We start from the raw sequence: 21,140 nt of genomic DNA on the forward strand, positions 1-21,140 counted from the left end.
ACTTTTGCATATGTGTTATGGAAATACTCTGACCTTTTCAGAGACATTATGTGCAAAAGAATGTTAAATAGAGTGGAAACAAGGACATAAAGGAAACATCACAGTCAGTTACATTCCTGAGATGTCAGCCTTCCCTTCCCTTGTTAAACTCCGAGGACATGTCTGCACAGTGGTTTCAAAAGGCATTGGATGTTCCCTGGAAGGACACCCAACTCCCTGCGGTTCATGCATGCCAAGGCCTGGGTAGCAGGACCAGTTCTGTCTACACAGCTGGATACAAAATGTGAACAAAGGAATCTCCACTCCTCAAGGTTCCTCTTCAGTTTGTTTGGTGGTTAGTTGGTTTGTTTGTTGTTGTTTTGAGAGAGGGGGGGTTCCCCATGCTCCCTGTTTATCGCAGGAGCACTGAGCCAGGAGTGTGGGCAGTTGCTGTGTAGACGTTCCCTGAGGGACATCCTTGCTAGGAGAACAAAAGGCCTTATTGTGGCAATATGGCCAATGGCTTGGAAGAAGATATACTTCATGGTATAGAGTTATCTGAGTGAGTCTTCCTTTTTTTGCTGGAGTGTGTATATAAAATATATAAAAGCTCCAGCATACTACACACTAGCTCTTGTAGATTACGAAAAATCTAATTGCAAATTTTAAGATAGTTCCCCAGGCCGCACAGCATTGCACATTAATTTCACAAGGAACTTCACTTGTTTGTGTTTTGGAACGCTTCTTGTGTCGTATTAATCTGATCTTGCATCACCTAGCTGATAATCAGCACACAAAAGTTTCCAGTCAGATACAGGGTGCACAATACCAAAAATGTTTAAGTCCCCCTCCCTCCCACCCCCCACCCACCCCATAAGTATCATCAGGGCAGGAACCACAATGCAAAGAGTCCAACCTCGCACTGGCTGTATTGTGAAGAGTCTCCTTTTCAGCGTAGGAGAAAAGAAACTTGTGTCTGCTTTTTAGATTCTGAAAACAAGCCAGAGTGGAGAAAAAGAGTTAACACCAGGCTTAATAAAGCTTTCAAGACAAAACTGTTAAGCAATCTAGACAGACATTGTGAATTCCCTGTGGATTTCTGAAGTCTTGCACATACAGGAAATTGGCTAACAGTAGGAAGAAGTTGGGAGTTGCTACATAGGAGAGATCTTCCAAGATTACAAAAATTGGCTAAGTAGATTGTTCAGTATAAACCCCTCACTGGTCACTGTTGTCAGTGGTGCTGTTGCCCTTTTCTTTTTTCTCCTGAGCTTTGTTCCCCTTCTTCTTTTTCTTCTTTTTCTTGCTCTCCTCCTTCTTGCCAAAGGTTATGAAGTCACTTTTGTCAGTTTGGCTGTTTGGCGGATCCTGACGGATGGAGATGATTGCAGGAGATCCTGGGATAATGAATTTGTCTGGCAACTCACCGGGACCAGGCTGCTTGGAGTTGCCAGGTCCATATTTAAAGGTCCAACTGTTGCTGTTCACGCCAGCTCCCACTGGAGGGGACACCTCGCCAGCCTCTGGTTCTGTGGGGGGGGGAATAAAAGTGAACAATAAACCCTTAGTATTGCAATTAAAGTACTGCAGATAGGTACCATGCAATTGGGATTTTCTCAAAGACCTGGCTCACAGGTAAAGCTAAGGCAAACCATGGTTTTGCACAAATGTGAGATCCTGAGAGATCCTGGAGGGGACGTTGGGACCTCTTTGCTCTTCCTCTGATCTGTGGCTGAGAGATACGCCATGGTTTGGCTTAATACTTCATCCAAACTCAGGCTCATGGCTTGCCTTGCTCTGGACAAACCACAAGCTGTAACCACAGTTTGCTTTACAGTTCATGGTTTGTCTGACGGAGCCAAATCACAAGCCTGGGTTGGGATAACACAGCAAGGCAAATCATGGCTTAGCAGGACCAGAGAAGGAATAAAATGGCCCTGAGCTCCTCTCTGGGAGCCCGCATGCTCGTGTGTTCATCCTAAGCCATACTTTTATATTGGAATTATACGTGAACTGAGACAAATAAAGGTAACAGCATACAGACTTCTCTGCAAATGGGGTCTGTCTTCTCTATTTAATTTAAATAAATATATTATGTTGCTTGGTGCTCTTTCAAAACACTGGAAAAAGAAAACCACAGGGCATTGAAGTGCCAAGTCATTACAAGGGATGCATTGCAAGTTCAATATAATTTGGGGGTGACAATATTTCAGTGTATTAAATAGCTACAAATGTTTGAGGACCTATTCTTATCATACCACATCTTCACAACTGGAATATTGCATACAAATCATATATTAGCAGGACTCATAGGTATCCACTGAATTTCATATTGACTGCAAATTAAAACAAGCCTGATCCTGATCACACTCCCTCTCCCCATGTTTGCTATTGACATAACCTGCAAATCATAAAAAATAAGCTTATTAAATGCCCTCACCCCAATTCGTGTATGATCTATGTTGACCCTAAGGATTGAGTCCTAAATGTGTTAACTAGTGAATAAGTCCCACTGAACAGCAGTGTGACTTACCCAATTTTTCGCCCCATAGGACGCACCTAGTTTTGGAGGGGGGGGAATAAAGAGGGAAAAAATTATTTCCCCCCCCCCAGGCGCGGGGCTCTCCACAAGCCTTGGGAGACCGGCGCGACTTCCCGCCGGGCTTCCATGCCTTGAGGATATCTGCCAGCCTCCAAACCACGTTGGTGCGTCCTATAGGGCGAAACCAGGCTTCAGTGCGTCCTATAGGGCGAAAAATACGGTACTTTTGAGTAAACATGCATGGCTACTTTAACTAATGGGTAGGTTGGTTATTCTGCATAGGTTGCAAGGAAATGAATTTGCTCAGATCACTGTGTCCAACTAGGAAACTGTAAAGCACAATTTTTTTCTGGAGTCTGGTGTAAGTAATTTTTTTAAAGTCTGCCAGATTAAAACTTTCATGGCTGGTGTAAATAAGTGTCTGAAACAGCAATTCACATATTTCTAATATTTAAAAATAATATTATTGCAGAGTTATTATTAAATTTATAAAATTTAATCTGCCCATCTTAACCAATGAATTATCTTTCTTTTGATGCCTTTAAACTGCATCATCTAATGTTTTGGTTTTCTATGGCATCTGACTATTAAGGCTTGCTTTTTGTGATTCCAGTATTCCAGAAACGACTTCAATGCACAAGACCCTGCCATATATCTTCAGTCGTCTTTGTTTTAGCTTAATTAAATCTTTTCTGAGTGGAGATTGTGTGTCCTTCTCACTTCCATTATTCCCCTCACTGCCTTGGAATAATAAATTACACAGCTGAACTTTGTGTGCCTAATACAAATCATGTTTCAGTACTCCCTCCTGTTGTACAAAACGGAAACTTGTGTTCTGAATATTAAACATATATTTGTCCATAACCTCTGCAATTAGTCCCAACAACCCTGACCTATATACATAGCTTTTATGTTTTCGTGTCTGAATGGGAAAGGGCGAGGTTGGAATGGGATACGAGAGGGCAGGAGACAAAAGAGGGAAACCATCAGTCACTAGGACTCTTCCTTAGTGTTCGGCACTGTATGCAACAATGAATAAAACTCAGGAGAAATACTTTGCAATTGTTTCTCTCTGCACAATTGGCTCTCTGCCATCAGCACCCACTGGGTGGAGGGGATAGCTTTTCTATGTGACACAACAGCAATCTGACTATAAAGAAGAATTCAGAAGTAAATATATTTTACTTGCAGACCAAAGTCCATTCTATAACCATGTTCTGGTCTATCTGTATACAAGGCATTGATTCTATCCTTGTTTCCTGTTTTCCTTTCAGGATTTAAGAGGGAGAAACATGGGTGAGGGCACAGCCAGGCCTCATATTAGGGGGGCAGGCTTTTGTTGGGGGGCGCAGAGCCTCATATTTGTACTGATTTGTATTGATTGGGGGGCAGCTGCCCCCTCCTGTCCTCCCTTGGCTACACCCATGGGGAGAAAAACAGGGATTTGAACAGAACTTTCTAACCTGTAGCTTTGATCATATCCTTAACCATATCTCAGAACAGGTGGTACCTCATTTTTCTATCAATGTTCATGTAACTTAACAGATGCCCAACATGGTGTGGTTTTTCTCATCTTAAGGATGAAGTACAGTGGTATCTCAGGTTACAGACGCTTCAGGTTACAGACTCCGCTAACCCAGAAATGGTACCTCAGGTTAAGAACTTTGCTTCAGGATGAGAACAGAAATCACATGGGGGCAGCATGAGGCCCCATTAGCTAAAGTGGTGCCTCAGGTTAAGAACAATTTCAGGTTAAGAACGGACCTCCGGAATGAATTAAGTTCTTAACCCGAGGTACCACTGTAACTGAAAAAACTACAATGTCAAAATGCTGTCCTGAACAACCAGGTAATAGTTCTCCTATAAACACTGTGACGTTATTTGAATATTTTGCAGGAAAATAATTTACAACAATTAACATCCTTGTACTTTTAATAAACTTTTAAAATTTACTGAAAAGCTGAACCAGCCCTTTCGGGACAACTTTGAGAGTATTCCTTTTTAGAAAGCGACAGGTGCCTGCTTGTATTGAAATGAATGGGGAGGAATCCTCACATTTAGAAAGGCTCCATGTGGGTATTCAGAATTCTAATCTGGGCAGTTACCTGTAAAAGGCTTCAATATTCAGCAGTGACTGCTCCCCACATCAAATGGGGGGCGCCTTTTGCGTGGTCGCGTGCAGCCCCCCGGATCCCATTGCAGATCCCGGTAGTATGGGCTGGCTTCACCCTCCCCAGTCTGGACACCTGGAGGTCTCCGCCTACCTCAGCCAATCGCCCAATCCCGCCTGGGGAGGCGGTGCCATGGGATCGGCCAGGTAGGGAGAGGGACCACCCTGCCCACACAACAGAAGGTGAACCTGCGAAGCGTCAGTTGGCTCCAGAGCTTCTCCCACCCTGCCCTCCCTCAGTTAAGCCTTCTTTTGCAGGTTAACCTCTTCTCCACAGGTACACGGGCGCTGCTACATCACAGTTGCTGTTGAAGGGCCGGAAAGGAATTTTCCTGCATTGGCAGGTTTTGCCTTCCCCGTAGCAAAACGTCACAACTTTGGCGGCTTCAGGTCTTGGGGAGAATCCTTTAGTCTATCTTCCTAAAATGGGGGGGGGGGGTGAAGCAGTGACCCACGCCCCCCTTGCGGTGGTGATCCCAGTGTTCCCCGTTAGAGGGGTCTTGAGGGGAAGCATTGGCCATACGCTGAGAGGTCATTGCTCTCCCCTGCGGTGGCGGCAAAATGGGGGGTGGGCTCTCTGCTTGAACATATGTTCTCCAGAGCCAGCCGAATCCCCACACATTCTGGATAACCCTGATAAATGCCCAATGCCTGAGCCAAGGTCTCCCTGCATCTGAAACAATAAAGTTGTGGCCAATTTTAATCCCATAGCACGTTGTCTTAAGTCATTATTCCACTCAGGGGTTGTCTGGGGTTGGGGAGACTCCGCCTCTCCACGCAATAGAGTTTATGCATCTGCCTGACAACATGCCCATCCCTCCGCTGTGCTTTCCATCTCTTATGCCAGGCATGTCCAAAGTCTGTTTCGGGGGTCTAATCAGGACCAATGGTCAGTTTAATCCAGTCCCTGTGGCAGTTTATATCCTGGGGTAAAAACATAAAAAAAGCTCAACAACTTCAATCCTAAAAAACTTTGGTTGGCCCTCATGGCCCTTCACTTCATCAAATCTGGCTCTCTTTGAAAAAAGTTTGGACACCACTGCCTTATTCAGATGTCCCTTATCACTTATACTGGCCCACTGCACACATCAGAAAGTGTGGAGGTTGTAGAAACTGCGCTGTGTGGTCAGTGATCAGCAAGGAGTGTTAGAGCAGAAGAGCTCACAGCCCCCAAACATTCTTCGTCCCCCTCCATGCTTGCCTACAGTGGGCAGCGGCTACCTATCCAAGTGCCAGGCAAACCAACCCGTCTAACTCTCTCATATTTCTGGCATCAGCCTGGCAAGGAAAATGTCTGGAGGGTCCCTGGATGGTTCAGCTGAAAGCTCTCAGTTTGCTTGGTGGTGTGCTGTGAAACATGGAGCACAGTGTTGGGGTGTGGAGGCACATTGGGGTGCAGGCGGACTTTATGTGTGCTATGAGAGTCCTCCAGATACTCCTCTCTTGGTGGGGAAGGCTACAGCAAACTTTCACGTAGTGAATTAATTTGCATAGCAATTAGTGTAAAAGCTGTGGGTGGTGCATGTCATCTTTATATAGATGTGCAAAGTTTGATTGCAAGAGAAAAGAACACATAATTCACATAGTCTCTTAATTTGGCTTGTATTAAAAAAGCAAAATATTATTTTAAAATGTCCAGATTCATAAAACATGCACATTTCAGTATTAGTTTGGAGCCCAAGACTGTTTCTTATGATTTTGGAGCAGGATCTGAGCTTGTGCTGCCTCCCTTTCATGTCAGTGGGGTGAGTGTGGAAAAAGTACCCCCAGGAATTCCTCCCTCTAATTTCCTTAGCACAGAATTATGTGGGGTTTATTCCTGCATGCATGAATTTTGTCCTGGTTATAGGAGTTTCTTCTCCAAAGCACAAAATCTGTAAAACTATCCAGCTGGAGAAGACGAGTTTTGCTTGTAATCCATTTTAAATGAAGGAGAAGTAGAACAAAGCTGACAATACAGAGTGGCAGGTAAAAAGAGGCTAGAATTGAGATGTCTCCGGCAGGCAAGATGGCTGCTCACTGAGCACAGCGCAGTGCAATTCAATCAGCAACTCAGTGTTCTGGCAGCAACACCAAAGAGAGTATTTTCTTTCTTCCTTTTTATGCATGCTCTCATATTCTCCACACAGCCCTAAAGCCACAATCTGTCATTTCACAGGAACAGGTGGGGCTCACTCTACATAATGAAAGCTATATTGTAAGCACCATGCTTTGGCTCTGTCTCATGTCCCTCCAATGCTTTCTTTTAATAAATCTTTCTCATGAGCAGGCTCCCCTTTTCAAATGCAACCCCCCCCCACACACACACCACACCACACACTGCAAGGAGAATCAGTACTGGCTGACAAGAGACATTTGCATTTGTGTGGCATGTTCAGCCCAGACATTATGCAGCCCCACCTCTTTTCATTCATCAATCCTCTCTTCCTCTTTAAGGATTTTGACATCTAGTGCATCTGAAAGGTCATTCAGATAAAAGCCTTAACCCAAACTACTGCCATTACATCTAAAAGGAAATATTGCTGGTTGCACTTTTTTTTTTTAAGGCTGCATGCACACCATACATTTAAAGCACAGAACCTCGCCCAAAGAATCCTGGGAACTATAGTTTACCCCTCACAGAGCTAGAGTCCCCATCATCCTTAATAAACTATCACTCCTATGATTCTTTGGGGGAAGTCATGTGCATTAAATGTAATCCACACTATGAATAAAGACTCTCTCTATATTTAGGACAGGCTCAATCATTTATCCTAAGGGTCAGTGTAAATTAACATTACTATTTAGTGATGAAATTCTTTAGAACACAGAGGGGGGTGCAAGCTGGCAGGGAATTGCAGAGAGCGCCCCATTTCTCTGCTTTCCTTTTTGTTTGTGCTAAGCAGGCTGCTGCTTTTCCCTCTGGCTGGAATGATGAATATTTCTTGCTACAGAGGAGTCCTACATTCTGCCGACTAATTCTGGAACAGCTCACAGAGAGCAAACACTATTTGCTTGCTGAGAGAAAACTGTGTGTGCAAGAGAGGGAGGGAGGGAGGGAGGGAAATATTCTGTCACCAAATATTCTGAATGCACTGATTTTCCCTAAACCTATTTTGGATTAAAATATCCATGCAATATTTTGTTGTTATAGTAGCCAAGAAAAATAACAATATTAGAACTGCCAGCAAAAGAAGATATAGAGGGTGAAAATTCACATTCTACCTTGTTAACTACTGTCTCTCAGAGTAAGCCAACTCATAATTTTAAGCAGCGATCAAACAAACACAAAAAAGGCAAAGCTTCATTTATGTTATTCACTTGATAGAGATGTTCAACAGGCAAAGTGAAACACAATTTCTCCTGTGCTGCTCGCAAGTGATGCTTCATTTTTAATGCATTGGCTGTACACAGCTATACATGCCTCTTCAGAAGTCTTTAGCATTCAATGGGATTTATTCCCAAATAAACATGTTCTACTATTGCAGGTGCGGGACACGGGTGGCGCTGTGGGTAAAAGCCTCAGCGCCTAGGGCTTGCCGATCGAAAGGTCGGCGGTTCGAATCCCCGCGGCGGGGTGCGCTCCCGTTGCTCGATCCCAGCGCCTGCCAACCTAGCAGTTTGAAAGCACCCCCGGGTGCAAGTAGATAAATAGGGACCGCTTACTAGCGGGAAGGTAAACGGCGTTTCCGTGTGCGGCTCTGGCTTGCCAGAGCAGTGATGTCACGCTGGCCACGTGACCTGGAAGTGTCTGCGGACAGCGCTGGCCCCCGGCCTATAGAGTGAGATGGGCGCACAACCCTAGAGTCTGTCAAGACTGGCCCGTACGGGCAGGGGTACCTTTACCTTTACCTTACTATTGCAGGTGCAGCTGCTGAATGACTGTTCATCTTGAGTTTCATGCTCTCAACTGTTGACTGAACAGGGCAACAATTCTAATCATACTACTTTTATTAATTGTCCTACCAGTGCCAGGAAGTCTGTGGTATCAACAACTGTTTTGTAAATTTGTCAATGTTAGGTAATTCTCACTTTCTCTGTACTTTCTGCATTGCATTTCACTCTGACCTTAGTGCTTACAAATCCCTACGCACACACCAGTCCATATTATATAGCTATAACAGAATATAACACTTCATGAAACTGACAATGTTTATGCCATAATGAAATAATTAGTCTTTAAATTGCCGAAACATTATAGGTTGCAACAGACTAACAGACTATGGCAAAACCTGTTATATAATCATTGCAATAAGGTAAGTAAGAATTTGACTATTTCAATGCCATACAGTCACACCTCATGTTGCGTCCGCTTCAGGTTACGCGTTTTCGTGATGCATCCCACGGCAGCCCGGATGTACCAGAATGGGTTATTTCCGGGTATTGCCACTCGCGCATGTGCAGAAGTGCTAAATTGTGCTTCATGCATGCACAGAAGCGCTAAATCGTGCCGCATGCATGCGCAGATGCGATGCTTCGGCCTGCGTCAGTTCCATGTTACGGACAGGCCTCTGGAATGGATCCTGTCCGTAACACGAAGTTCCAATGTATTATAGAATTATAGAATCATAGAATTGTAGAATTGGAAGGGATCCCAAAGATCCTCTAGCCCAACCCCCTGCAATGCAGGAATCTCAACTAAAGCATCTATGAGACATGACCATTCAACCCTACGGCACCCCACTTGTCACTTAATCATAATTTATTAACCCACTAACATAGCTAAACAATGGAACTCTTTGCACAGCCCAACTGTCACCCGCATTTGCTCCATAGTAGAGTACATGCTTTGCATGCAAAAGTTCCTCAGTTCATTCCCTGTTATCTCTGCAAGGCTTGGAAAAAAAGCCTTGGGTCTGGAACCATAAAAAGGAGCCACCACTCCTAAGTAGGGAATACTGAACTAGATGGACCAGTCATTGGACTCTATCTATATAAGTCAGCTTCCTATGTTCCTAACCTTTGATCCTGCAACAGGAGAAACCACAGGCACTATTCTGTGGCACAGCCAGTGGGATAGCCTTTAAAAGATACTCCCTCTCCAAAAGGCCATGTTTCTGTCCTCCAGACTTTGGTATAAAAGAGGTTCTTCAGCCTACCAAGGATCTGATAATAACAGCCCCTTCACCATGGTAGTATAAAATTCTGGCTTGGGGCTTCCAGTCCTGCCTGCCTTAATGGAGACAGCCCCCATGACAGCGGGGGATCATTGGCAAACAAAAAACAAAGATGAAAGAGGGGAAATCATCCTTGCAATTCCCCCCAGGGATGGGGGGAATGGTCTTCTCTTGTAGTTCATCTGGGTACCTGGCTCTAGCTCTGGCATGGAATATGGGAGGCACAGAGGCGTTGAGTGCAAAAGCACTTCGCCTGGTGAAAACCCTCCTAGGCCGCCATTAAGAAGCAGAGGTTCTATGTATAATTGGATCTTTAATTGGCTTTAAAGAACTGGCGCATGATGGGAAAGGGTTGCAAAAAATACTGCCAAATATACCAGCTACATGGATCAAAGATTTGAATTGAGATAAGATTTTTTGGGGGGAGTGAGAGTCGGTTGGGAAGCCCATGGTTTATATATAGTTTTATATATAAAGCTTCTTTTATATATTTATGATTCGGCAGCCCTCTACAGAATATTAGATAAATAGATATTTACAAGTGAGGAAGGGACGTTGGAGTAATATTGATATTAACAAGCAAAAAATGGAAACTGTGTGTGATCTGAAATGAAGAAAGGAGGAGGAGGGAAAGCTCAAGTATGACTGTGTAGGAAAGAAAGAAGAATTCCCCTCACCTCTGTTTAAAAACAACAGACAAGGAAAAAGAGACTGAGATTTGTGTGTGCTACTGATGAAATGTAATCTAAGCTAAAGTTTAATTCGGCCATAAATCTCTTGCTGGAAGGAAAAGAATTTGGGGGCTGTGATAAGAACGCTGCAGAGATTCTGGGAGTTGGAAAGGAGTATTAAATCTTCAGCACATTCAAAAACTGCCCAGCTTTTCCTAGGCTGAGAGAAAAATGGTGAAGATCCGTCATGGTTTCTAGCACACTGTCGCCTGTTCCAAGACATCAAAGCAAGGGACAAAGAGAAAAGACCTCTGAGAAACTTCAAGATTCAGTTCTGCCCCAAGCCATGATGGGAGAAAACAACAGAGACAACACCAAATATGGACAGAAGGAATCTCCATGGATATAACAGTTTTCACACACAGGGCAGAATAAAGATAATGGTTTGAGTTCCTCACTTGAAGCTTTATAAATATTCTAACATCACAAATGGAAATCATTGATTACGTAGCTGTTCACTAAGGGATTATTATTATAACTAAAATTACTTAAGATTATGGAACGCAGTGATATAAGATCGGAAATGCACCCAAACCAGCATGCGGGGAGCCACTTTAACTAAAATGTATTAATTGGAAGTTGATTGGCACTTTGTATAATTTGGGAATTAATTGTTATTGTTATAATTTGGCTATTATTGAGGGTATATTGCAAAACTAATAAAAAAATTAAAATAAACTTATGGTGACTGCTGCTGAATTGCAGCTTCTCATACCCCCCCCCCTTCTGCCCTGCATGGAGCGAGGAGCAATAAATGACAAGCCCTAGGTGAAATCTAGAGACATATAAAAAACGCTGTGAAAATGCTTTAAAAAAAAAAGTTTTGAAAAATACCGTATTTTTCGCCCCATAGGGCGCACCGCCCCATAGGGTGCACCGCCCCATAGGGCGCACCGCCCCATAGGGCGCACCTAGGGTTTTGGTGGGGGGGGGAATAAAGAAAAAAAAATTAGTTCCCCCCCCCCCCAGGCGCGGACCCCAGAACAGCCTGCTATCCGCAAGCCTAGGAAGCCCGGCGGGAAGTTGCGCCGGTCTCCCCAGGCTTGCGCAGAGCTGCGCGAAGCTCGGGCGCGCTCTCCAGCGCACCCCAAGCTTCGGAATGCAGGTAGCTCTGCGCAACCCTTGGGAGTCCAGCGCGAAGTCGTGCCGGCCTCCCAAGGGTTGCGCAGAGCTTCCTGAAGCCTGGAGAGCGAGAGGGGACCCCTCTCGCTCTCCAGGCTTCAGCGAAAGCCTGCATTCGCCCCATAGGACGCACACACATTTCCCCTTCATTTTTGGAGGGGAAAAGTGCGTCCTATAGGGCGAAAAATACGGTATTTTGAATTTGCCGTAGCTCACCATCACCATCGCACATTTGTATAATGAACTTTACAACACACTTAAAATGTTTTATTTGCAGCTGTATAGCTGAGTCCCTGGTTTAGTGTGACCTATGAACCAGCACTTGTGGTGTATTTCCCCCAAGAAAAGCATGGGCAGTAAATGAATTCCACTTGTGGTTCGTTTGAAGAGAAACAGACCCTGAGCACTGGCTCAGACTCCACGCTAAGCCAAGATTCATTGTTTCCTGCTCCCAAGCAGGGCACGGTGAAATGCAAGTGATTCAGCAATGTGCACTAGGGTGCTGCTCAGATGTCATGAACTAGCTGGATGCAGAGTAATGGTGGGAGAAACCTGCTGGGGAACCACCACGGGAAGAAGGCTCAGAGCCTGGGGAGTGGTGGTAGGACAATGGTGAGTGGTCAGAGGGAGAAGAGGGAAAACACTGGGGAGAAGTGGTAACAAGGCTTAGTGAGCTCGGAGAGTCTGAGGCAGAGAGAAGTCCAGAATCAGAGGCAGAAGCTTAAGTAGGGGAGGAGAGAGGCCAAGAGGCAGAGATGAGTCACAGCTCTTCCCCATCATCCTGCTGGCACAGGCTCCCCTCCAACCTTCTGGTCTCCAGAACCAGAAGAGGCATGAAAAGGGCATAGGAGAGGTTGGCTACACACAGGCGAAGTCTCTGGTTGCCTGGCGAAAGCCCTGGAGAGAAGGAGCTTTAGATCGCTGTGGGGAGGCAGGAAATTTCAGTCTTGGCAACTGATCCATGGGACAAGACCCACCAGAGATGAGATGCTGTGCTCATTAGACCTGATAATCTGCCAAGTCTGTGCAGATTGTGATCTCACTAATAAAGAGTTAACTCCAACCTGCACAGTGCAATTTATTGCTGGCTTGCTCCTGACATCATTCATGGTAAGACATAGACTATGGCTGACTGTAACGTGCAAGCTTATACATGAGATTGTAACACAAATGTGAAATATCTTCTAAAACACAAAACAGAATAGGAAGCTCTGAACTAGCAGTCAAGTCTCTGCAATCCCAAACTCCTACTTGTCATGAATCTCTAAAATGTAAGGTATATTTTTAATATCCTAGAAACCCACAGTACATTAGAAATAGTACAAACTCACTGGCCGGGGGGCGGGGGGGAGGGGAACTGTCCTACTTGCATATTATGAAGCTTTCAAAGTATGGAGCAAAATATTGTCACTTGTTTATTGCTGTAGGTCAGAATGCCTTTAAAGGGGCCACTCTGAACATAGGACTCCCTACCAACAAATACAAATAAATATAGATCTTCATTTTATTTTACACTTAGTGATGGCCTACTTTAGGACACTTTAGTGTTAGATCAATCAGTCCTATAATTACGCACTGTGATGCAGGCCCACAAATTTTATTATTTTGTATTCCTGGATTGATGTATGTGTTTGCCATGGCCTTTGACCAAAAGAATTAAATGTATTTATTTACATAAATATGCACACATACATTAATGCATTTCAAAATCCTTGGTATCTTCTTTTTATGCAAACTAAAGTGTAACCAAATTACTGCAGGAATAGTGTGTAGGGTCTTTCCAGTGTTAACTCAAATGGGTCACTGGGCATGATGAACTTTATATAAACAATGTTTTATTCTGGTCTTCACTCAAAAAAAAAAAAGGGGGCTTCTAGAGCAATTTACAAATCAGTACAAACAAGACAGTCCCTGCTCTCGGGCTTATAATAAAAAATACCCAACACAAAAGGAAACTGGACTGGGAGGGAGGAGAATATAAACAGACTCAGTTACCAATTCTTAGTGGCAAGTTCTAATAAGCTGCTAGGGCATAAACAGGTCAAGGAGATGAGGGGGCAGAAGCTGCCAATCTCAATGGAATGGTCCTGCATTCCTTTTCCATGTCAAGCGCCATGTGCTTAAATTCCCTCATCTACATACCTAGTAAAGGTGCAGTGACTTTGCCACCTTTTGAATGAGTGAGTCATACCAGCATTGATACCACCAAACACAGAGTAAAATACTGGTGGTGGTGGTGATGATGATGATGATGAGATGGTCCCTTGCTTATGTGTGTGCTAATGATGGACTCCAGATCTGTCAAGGTTAAAGATTAAACAACCCTTTCCCATGTGGGAGCAGAGATCTTTCAATGGAGCTGATGTTCGTCACAAGCACAGAGCTGTCATATCAAAAAAATTAAAGTAAGGAATGGAACAGCAACCCTAGTAAAGAAATGTGCAGTATGTTCTATTATGGTTAGAAACATAATGCCTGGAGGAAATGTAACTTGGCAGTGTTCCCTGTAGCGTTGCCAGCTTTTGAAGCTGCCCCTGTAGCTGTCTCTTAAGCACTAATTTAATCTACAGCCTTGGTCTTCGACTGGTGGCGCAGGACCCACAAATGGGTCGCAGCCTGATCCAAGGTGGGTTGCAACAAGAGTACTAAAGGGACACCTGACCATTAGGTCCAGTCGTGGCCGACTCTGGGGTTGCAGCGCTCATCTCGCTTTATTGGCCAAGGGAGCCGGCGTACAGCTTCCAGGTCATGTGGGCAGCATGACTAAGCCACTTCTGGCGAACCAGAGCAGATCACGGAAACACCTTTTACCTTCCCGTCGGAGCGGTACCTATTTATCTACTCGTACTGGGCTGCTTTCGAACTGCTAGGTTGGCAGGAGCAGGGACCGAGCAACGGGAGCTCACCCCGCCAAGGGGATTCGAACCGCCGACCTTTTGACCAGCAAGTCCTAGGCTCTGTGGTTTAACCCACATCGCTACCCGCGTCCAACAAGAGTACTACCACCATGTAAAAGGCCTCCAAGCCATTCTGAGAGATGAGGAAGGTTCTGGAGTTTAACTATGGCCCTTCACCCTTTTTTTAAATGCTAAGGAGCTGGCTGCCATAGGGATGGGAAGGCACAGTGCAGAAAATTATTCCTTCCAGGGTACCAGGTATTTGAGGATCAGATCACAGATACAGCTAGCAGCAATATCCATGGTTGCAGCAACTGGAAAACCATTGTTGAAATCACGGGAATTGCTAACGATTGAATCTGTGATCAGCTGCTTGGGCTGTTTGCATGAATGTATGTCTGGGGAAAGTGGGACTGTTCCCTCGCAATGTGAAATGTGTTGTGTGAACTGAATCTAAATGCCACCAAGAGGATTTATTCCAGGGGAAAGTGTGAGGGCTTCACTGCTTCCTTCACCTACTGGAGAAAAGACTATGCCCTTTTCTTCCTGCTCTGGTTGCGTCTGCCATAGTACAGTTAGCGTGCAATATTAAGCAGGCATTGTATTCCTCTGCTCCTAAGGGAGTGGGAATGGCAGTGAACAATTGAGAGGCTCCTTGGGGAAGCCGGCCCATCTGTTGCTATCACTTTCAGAGTCTTTGCCCATTTATTCCCCCTTACAAAAGTAAAGTTAAATCTATTGGTGTGTTGTATAGCCAAGACACTATTGTGCATCCGTGGTCTGGGTGCACTTGCCTCATAGCACAATAACAACATATGCGCACATCAATAAAAGTTTTCTAAACCCCATTTCAGAATCACATTTTCATTATTTCACTTAAAAATTATTTAAATCTTCCTTGGTTCCTTTCCTTGTACCTAAACCACTGGGTTTTTTTCATTCCCTGCCATATAATTTATATGGGTTTTTCTCTGCTTGAATGAACAGTTCACATCTTTAAAGCTGCTGTACTTTCAGAATTTCAAGAGATGCTCATTTTCTCTTCCTGGTTCTCTCAATTTATTTTCCTTCATTTATTTCTCCCCTGTTGAATTAAATTTTAGCATTCCCTTCTCCATGTTACTTGATTCCTAGTCATTTCCCTCCCACATTTCTATTTTTCTCACCCTGTCCTGTTTATCACACATCAAGCTCTCTTCTTTGTGTGTCTCTCTCACACACACTGTTTATGATCTCCTGCACCACTCCAGCCCAGAACCTCTTCTATTGACTTTTTGTCTCATCAGAGTGACTTTTCCATCCCATAGGGCACTGAAGCCATGTCCTAATTAATGTTTGCTAATGAAAACGATGGCTTCTAGGTAGGGTGCTCTAGGTTCAGCTAGGCATTCTGCAAAACCACTGCTTTGGTCCATTGTGCTATTGTACTGCTGTGCCTGTCTTTCTTTCTTTCTTTCTTTCTTTCTTTCTTTCTTTCTTTCTTTCTTTCTTTCTTTTTCTTTATTTCACAATGTGTACAGTCCAGCTCCACATGACAATTCCTCAGTCCAGGGGAGATTTAGACCTAGTTCTTGGGCTAAGTTTGATGTGACAGGAGGCAGCCAGATTTATTCTTCACATTTTTGCCCCACTGATGTATAAAGTGGAGGGTGTCAGGCTGCATACATACCATACATTTAAAGCACCCTCCCAGCCAAAAAAAGTATCGTGGGAACTATGGTTTACTGCTAACAGAGCTACAATTCCCAGCGCTCTTAACAAAACACCATTTCCAGGATTCTTTCTTTGTGAGAGGAAGGTGTACTTTAAATATAGGGTGTGTACACAGCCTCAGTTCAGATACCAGTAGTGAATTGTTCTGTTGGGTGTGTCTGTGTGTGTGGATGCAGAGGAGGACATGGCTGAAGCAACAAAGCACTAGAGATATGGCGGGATGGTGGGGTCACCTCCTAACACCCAAGTACAATATTTAATGTTGGAATTAGGCCCCCTAGCAGCTCCATTTACACTTGAATGGAGCAGAAAGCGGAATGAGCAAAGGAGCCTGCTCTCATACTCTCCTCTCCTTGACTCTTGCAAAGGGAAGGTGAGGTGGAAACTGAGCCTCAGCTATGATATTTCAGGCTACAAGTGGCTGCTCACACAACTGAATGCTCCCCTGTAGGAGAGAAACCTGCATTTTCCCTGTGAAATCTGGGATTACTTTGGCAAAGTGCCAGAACAGGATGCTTCCCACAATATGTGACTCATGTTACATCAGCCATTTTCTATCACCTTCTGTTAAAATCTCATCCTCTTATTATTGCTTTTATGAATGCACTACACACAAAGCCAGTAGGACACCAATTCAAGTTAATAAGGTGGAGGGAGAGTATTAATTAGATGGGATGGGGAGATGCTATTGCAAACTGATGAGCCTGATGGAGACATACCATATTATTCTCCCTCCCCAGCTCTTCCAAACTTGGTGGGCTAAGTCAACATTATCCATTGTTAGCTTTCTGTTCAAAATTGTGTGGAGAGGGACAAAAATTCAGTTTTGTATGTATAAACAGAGGTGTGGGGGGGGCAAAAGTGTCCTCAATTTTCAAAGGGGGTTTACTAGGTAGCTGTGGCAGCAGTTTCAAATGTTATTTATTTATTATCATAGCCATAAGAGGTTGCGCAGGTCAGAATAACCATAAGAGGTCTGCCACCTGCTGGGAGAGATGTCATTCTGCCCCCTCACATGCCCCCACAAAATGATGCTGTGTTGTGACTTCATTCCCCTCCACAATCTTCATAAAGTATCACCAACTTATGAACAATTATATCAAGGAGGCAATGGGAAGAGGGTGAGAGAAACATGAAATGTAGAGGGGGGCTGCAGCTGGTGCTACCTAGCCTCCCCCCCCCCCCTTTAAAAAATATTCAGAATATATTGTCCTGCAACTCACTACCTATGAATAGGTGGGCATTTTGGGGGGAGTAGGGTGCGAGGAGAAGAGACTTTTCAATCTGCTTTAGAAACACACAACTAGAAAGATTCCATTGAAATCCCATTTATACTCATAGGCAATGACTGGCTCTTAAAACATTATACAGCTTTCTCTCCAATTACTCTAAGAGCTTAATTCTTTTTCATAATCTGCTATCCTAAGATAATAATCCTTTATCTCTACTCGGTCTCTGATTTGTTAATGCAATCAAGGGGTCAATACAAGACTGCAGCGGGTTCAGAACATGGTAAAACCCTGAGATGGTTAAACCGAGCCTTAGGTCTCTTTTGTCACCCCACAAATTCATTTATTTATGTCGTCAAATTTATACACCACATGATTGTATAAAAACAAATACCACACCCTCAAAACCATTGTCAAAAAAATAAAACGATAAAATCAAGAAAAAAATACAGCCATGCTTTGAAACATAAAAAAGTTAAAATACTAAAACCATAGCTGTCAAGTGTCCCATATTTGAAGGGACAGTCCCTTATTCCAACGCCATGTCCCGCTGCTGTCCCTTATTGATAGATGTCCCTTAAATGTCCCTTAAATGATGTCCCTTAAATTTCAAAGGAAGCAGCTCCTCTCCCTCCCTCCCTGCCGGCCAGGGAGGAGGGAGGCTCCAACTGTGTTGCTTGGCTGTGTTGCTCACCCAATAAGAAGTCTAAGAACGACAGGGGGGTGGAGCTTGCATGCCTTGTGTGTGGCTAGTTAATGCAAGCTGAGGGGGTTTTTGAATGCTGGACGCCATTTTGTTGCACATGCTGCTGCAAACTTTGCAGTGCAAAGCCAGGTCGGGGAGCCATCTTAAGTTGAGGCTGCATAGGCCTTGTGGTGCATGTGATTCAGTTTCTATTCAGTTGAACCTCTGGTTACAAAGTTGGTTGGACAGTGTTCTCGAAGCTACCAGCATGAGTTTGACTTAGACTGCAGGAGGACAGGAAGACTGGAGTGCCTGGAACAGGTGAGGCTGCAGGTCCCTTATTTTGGCTGCTGGTCCCTTATTTTCAAGGCTGCTGGTCCCTTATTTTCAAATCTGTAAGTTGACAGCTATGACTAAAACAGATTAAAATCACCTCAACTTTCCAAGCCTCTGGAGTCACAAATGAGGATTTGTGTATAGAACAGGCTTATTTTCATCACTGGAATGAAGAGTCCTGGGCTCAAAGTTATCAAGAGGCAAATGTATCACCAGTGGTACTTATCCTATGATTGAGCAGCACTGAATTACAAGAACATGCCTCTTGAACAAGGTATATGGCCAATAAGGTGGTAGTGGGGAGATTAGAATATTCTTGCTTTACGACTGATGGCGTTGGGCTGGGCTTACTGACTTATTACATTTGTGCCCTGCCTTTCTTCTACGGTGGCAATTGGGGTGGCATCATATCTTTGTGAGTTTCCTGAATGGCCTCCTAAGTGCAGGCCAAGCTGCATCACATCCTCCTGCCCCTATTGTGCAGTTTCCCATAATCCGGGCAGGGCATCAGCATCATTTCAGATTTTGGGGCATTGCACAATTGTGAATTCAGAGCAAGTTTCAAAAGCCTACTTTTGGAACATGTTCAAGGTTGAACTGTAGAACAGCAGTGAATTTAAGACATAAGTTATGAAATTCACCAGTACGTGTGTGGTGATCAGGCTTTTGGGCTGGAGGACTTCTGAAAGGATTGTGCAGCTTTCAGTAGTTATTCAACGCCTATTAGCTGCATGATTCCAAAACAGATGTTCCAGATTCAGAGTTAGCATGCTTCTGGAGACCAGCACTGTTGTTCCCATGCTTCTTTGTTGAGTTTGCTTTAAAATTCTGCCCCAAGGCAGAATTGCATGTGTTCTGAATCACAGAGAGTTTCTTTGCAATTGTCATTAGCAGCAACTGCAATCATTATTTTTACATTATTTCTTCTTTGTAAGTTCTTTTTGTTTGTGCATGAAATAAAATACAGAAAAGGGAGAGGGGGTGCATTTGGGGGGAGGGGGACAATGTTTACAAAGCTGGACATCCAAAACTGCAAACCGTAGCTGGAGATGGCTCAGTTGCCTTCAACTGCACCACTGACACATAGATCTCCATTGGAAACAAGACCAAGTGAAGATGACAATTCTAAGCACACTTCCTTGGGAAAGAGCCTCATTGTGCTCTGTGCCACCATCATAAAAATGGGATTTATGGGCAAAGTCCAAGGATCTGGAGTTGAGGAGTCCAAACTGATAATCTGGCAACATTGTTGGGTCCCCAAACCATCAATGTATACGGTGCTTTACAGAGTAATATGAGCAAAAAGGATAGTTGAGCTGGTGTCAGCCTAGTGGCTAAGAGACTGTAGTATAGACCAGAAAGTTCCTGGTTTGAATTTACCATGAAATCATGAGGTGTTCTCCTCCAAACTACTCCCCTTTTCATCTCAACTTTTCAGTATAAGGAAGTTACTCGCCTACTTTACACGGTTGCTGTAAGGATTGCAACGAGATCAATTAAGTGTTTTAAATTCCTGAAAGCACTATATAAATGCTATGTATTACAATTTTCATTTCATGGGGGGAAAGTGAGTCAAAACCAGGTCTAGGTCTGATGGAGCCTTTTGAAAACAAAGATGTTTCAGTACACTTGGGCATCTAATATATCATAATTTTACAACTGTAATTGGAGAAAGGTTCTTTGAAAGTCATCACCTCTCAAACTACAAAAGCTTTTAGCTTTGCCATGTGGGGGCAAGATGTCAGTGTTCTCAGCTTGACAGGGAGGAAATGCAGCAAAATTACAACCTACTACAATATGCATGTTGCTTAATGCTACTTTCTTGTGACAGATGCATTTTCCCTCCACAGATGGAGCATAAGCTACCAGAGGGAATGAGTCATTCGTTTTTAATTTTTCTTGCAATACTTTCTAGTAGAGTGAGAACTAGACCAAGGATGGCCAAAGCCAGGTGTTGCATCTCCAGCTCCCATCATCCCTGACCACTGGGAATGCTGGCTGGGACTGCTGGGAGTTGGAAACGAGGAACATTAGGAAGACACCACATTGCTACCCCTGAACTAAACATATATATATATTTCACACATTCCTTATTATATTAATTTCATAAATTACGATGCCCAATGCTTGTGTCTTTCCTCTACACAGATAGAGCAGAGCTATATATGTTGTTTGCTAAACCAAGGCAATGTCCTTGAGGTTTTTCAAGAGACTTATTTAACTGCAAATGAAGCCTGTTTATAACTGTGGTCCTCTGTTAGGGAAAAACACATAAATTTATGTCCTTCCTGTAAACTGTCATCACCTCTACTTCAAAGACCTCTTAATACAGTTGATTTTTCACATTCAGAGATATCTCTTTCTAGATAAAATACATTGGGCAGTGGTTCCCAATTAGGGGTCCGGGGACCCCCGGGTGTCTGTAGAATGCACTCATGGGGTCTGCGGCCCCAACCCTTGCCTCCCCTCCAACTAATTTTTTGTCATTTTTGCATGGTAATATCACATTTTTTATGGTCTGTGTGATTTTTCAATATGTTGGCCAAAATCAATTTTGAAATCACACCACAATAACGATAATCTCAGCCAGTAACGCTGCTGCTATCAGCTGCCTTACCTCCCGCTGATGGAGAACAGGGC

The 21,140-nt window shown here is 43.9% G+C and overlaps 1 protein-coding gene across 6 annotated transcripts in view; it reads right to left on the minus strand.

Moving 5' to 3' along the window:
- Nucleotides 1-868: 868 nt before the first annotated feature.
- Nucleotides 869-21,140, minus strand: part of LOC128418039 (protocadherin alpha-C2-like) — a 183,167-nt gene continuing 162,895 nt past the window's right edge. For 5 of the 6 annotated variants that reach the window (XM_053397422.1, XM_053397424.1, XM_053397421.1 and 2 more), the window contains exon 4: nt 875-1,508. In XM_053397422.1, coding sequence (XP_053253397.1) covers nt 1,198-1,508 — 311 coding nt within the window. In that variant the 3' untranslated portion in view covers nt 875-1,197. Of the gene's footprint in view, nt 1,509-21,140 lie in introns of all 6 variants that reach the window. The other variant, XM_053397423.1, reaches the window with a different exon arrangement.

This window comes from Podarcis raffonei, chromosome 7, assembly GCF_027172205.1.
Source record: "Podarcis raffonei isolate rPodRaf1 chromosome 7, rPodRaf1.pri, whole genome shotgun sequence".
Lineage (NCBI taxonomy): Eukaryota > Metazoa > Chordata > Lepidosauria > Squamata > Lacertidae > Podarcis > Podarcis raffonei.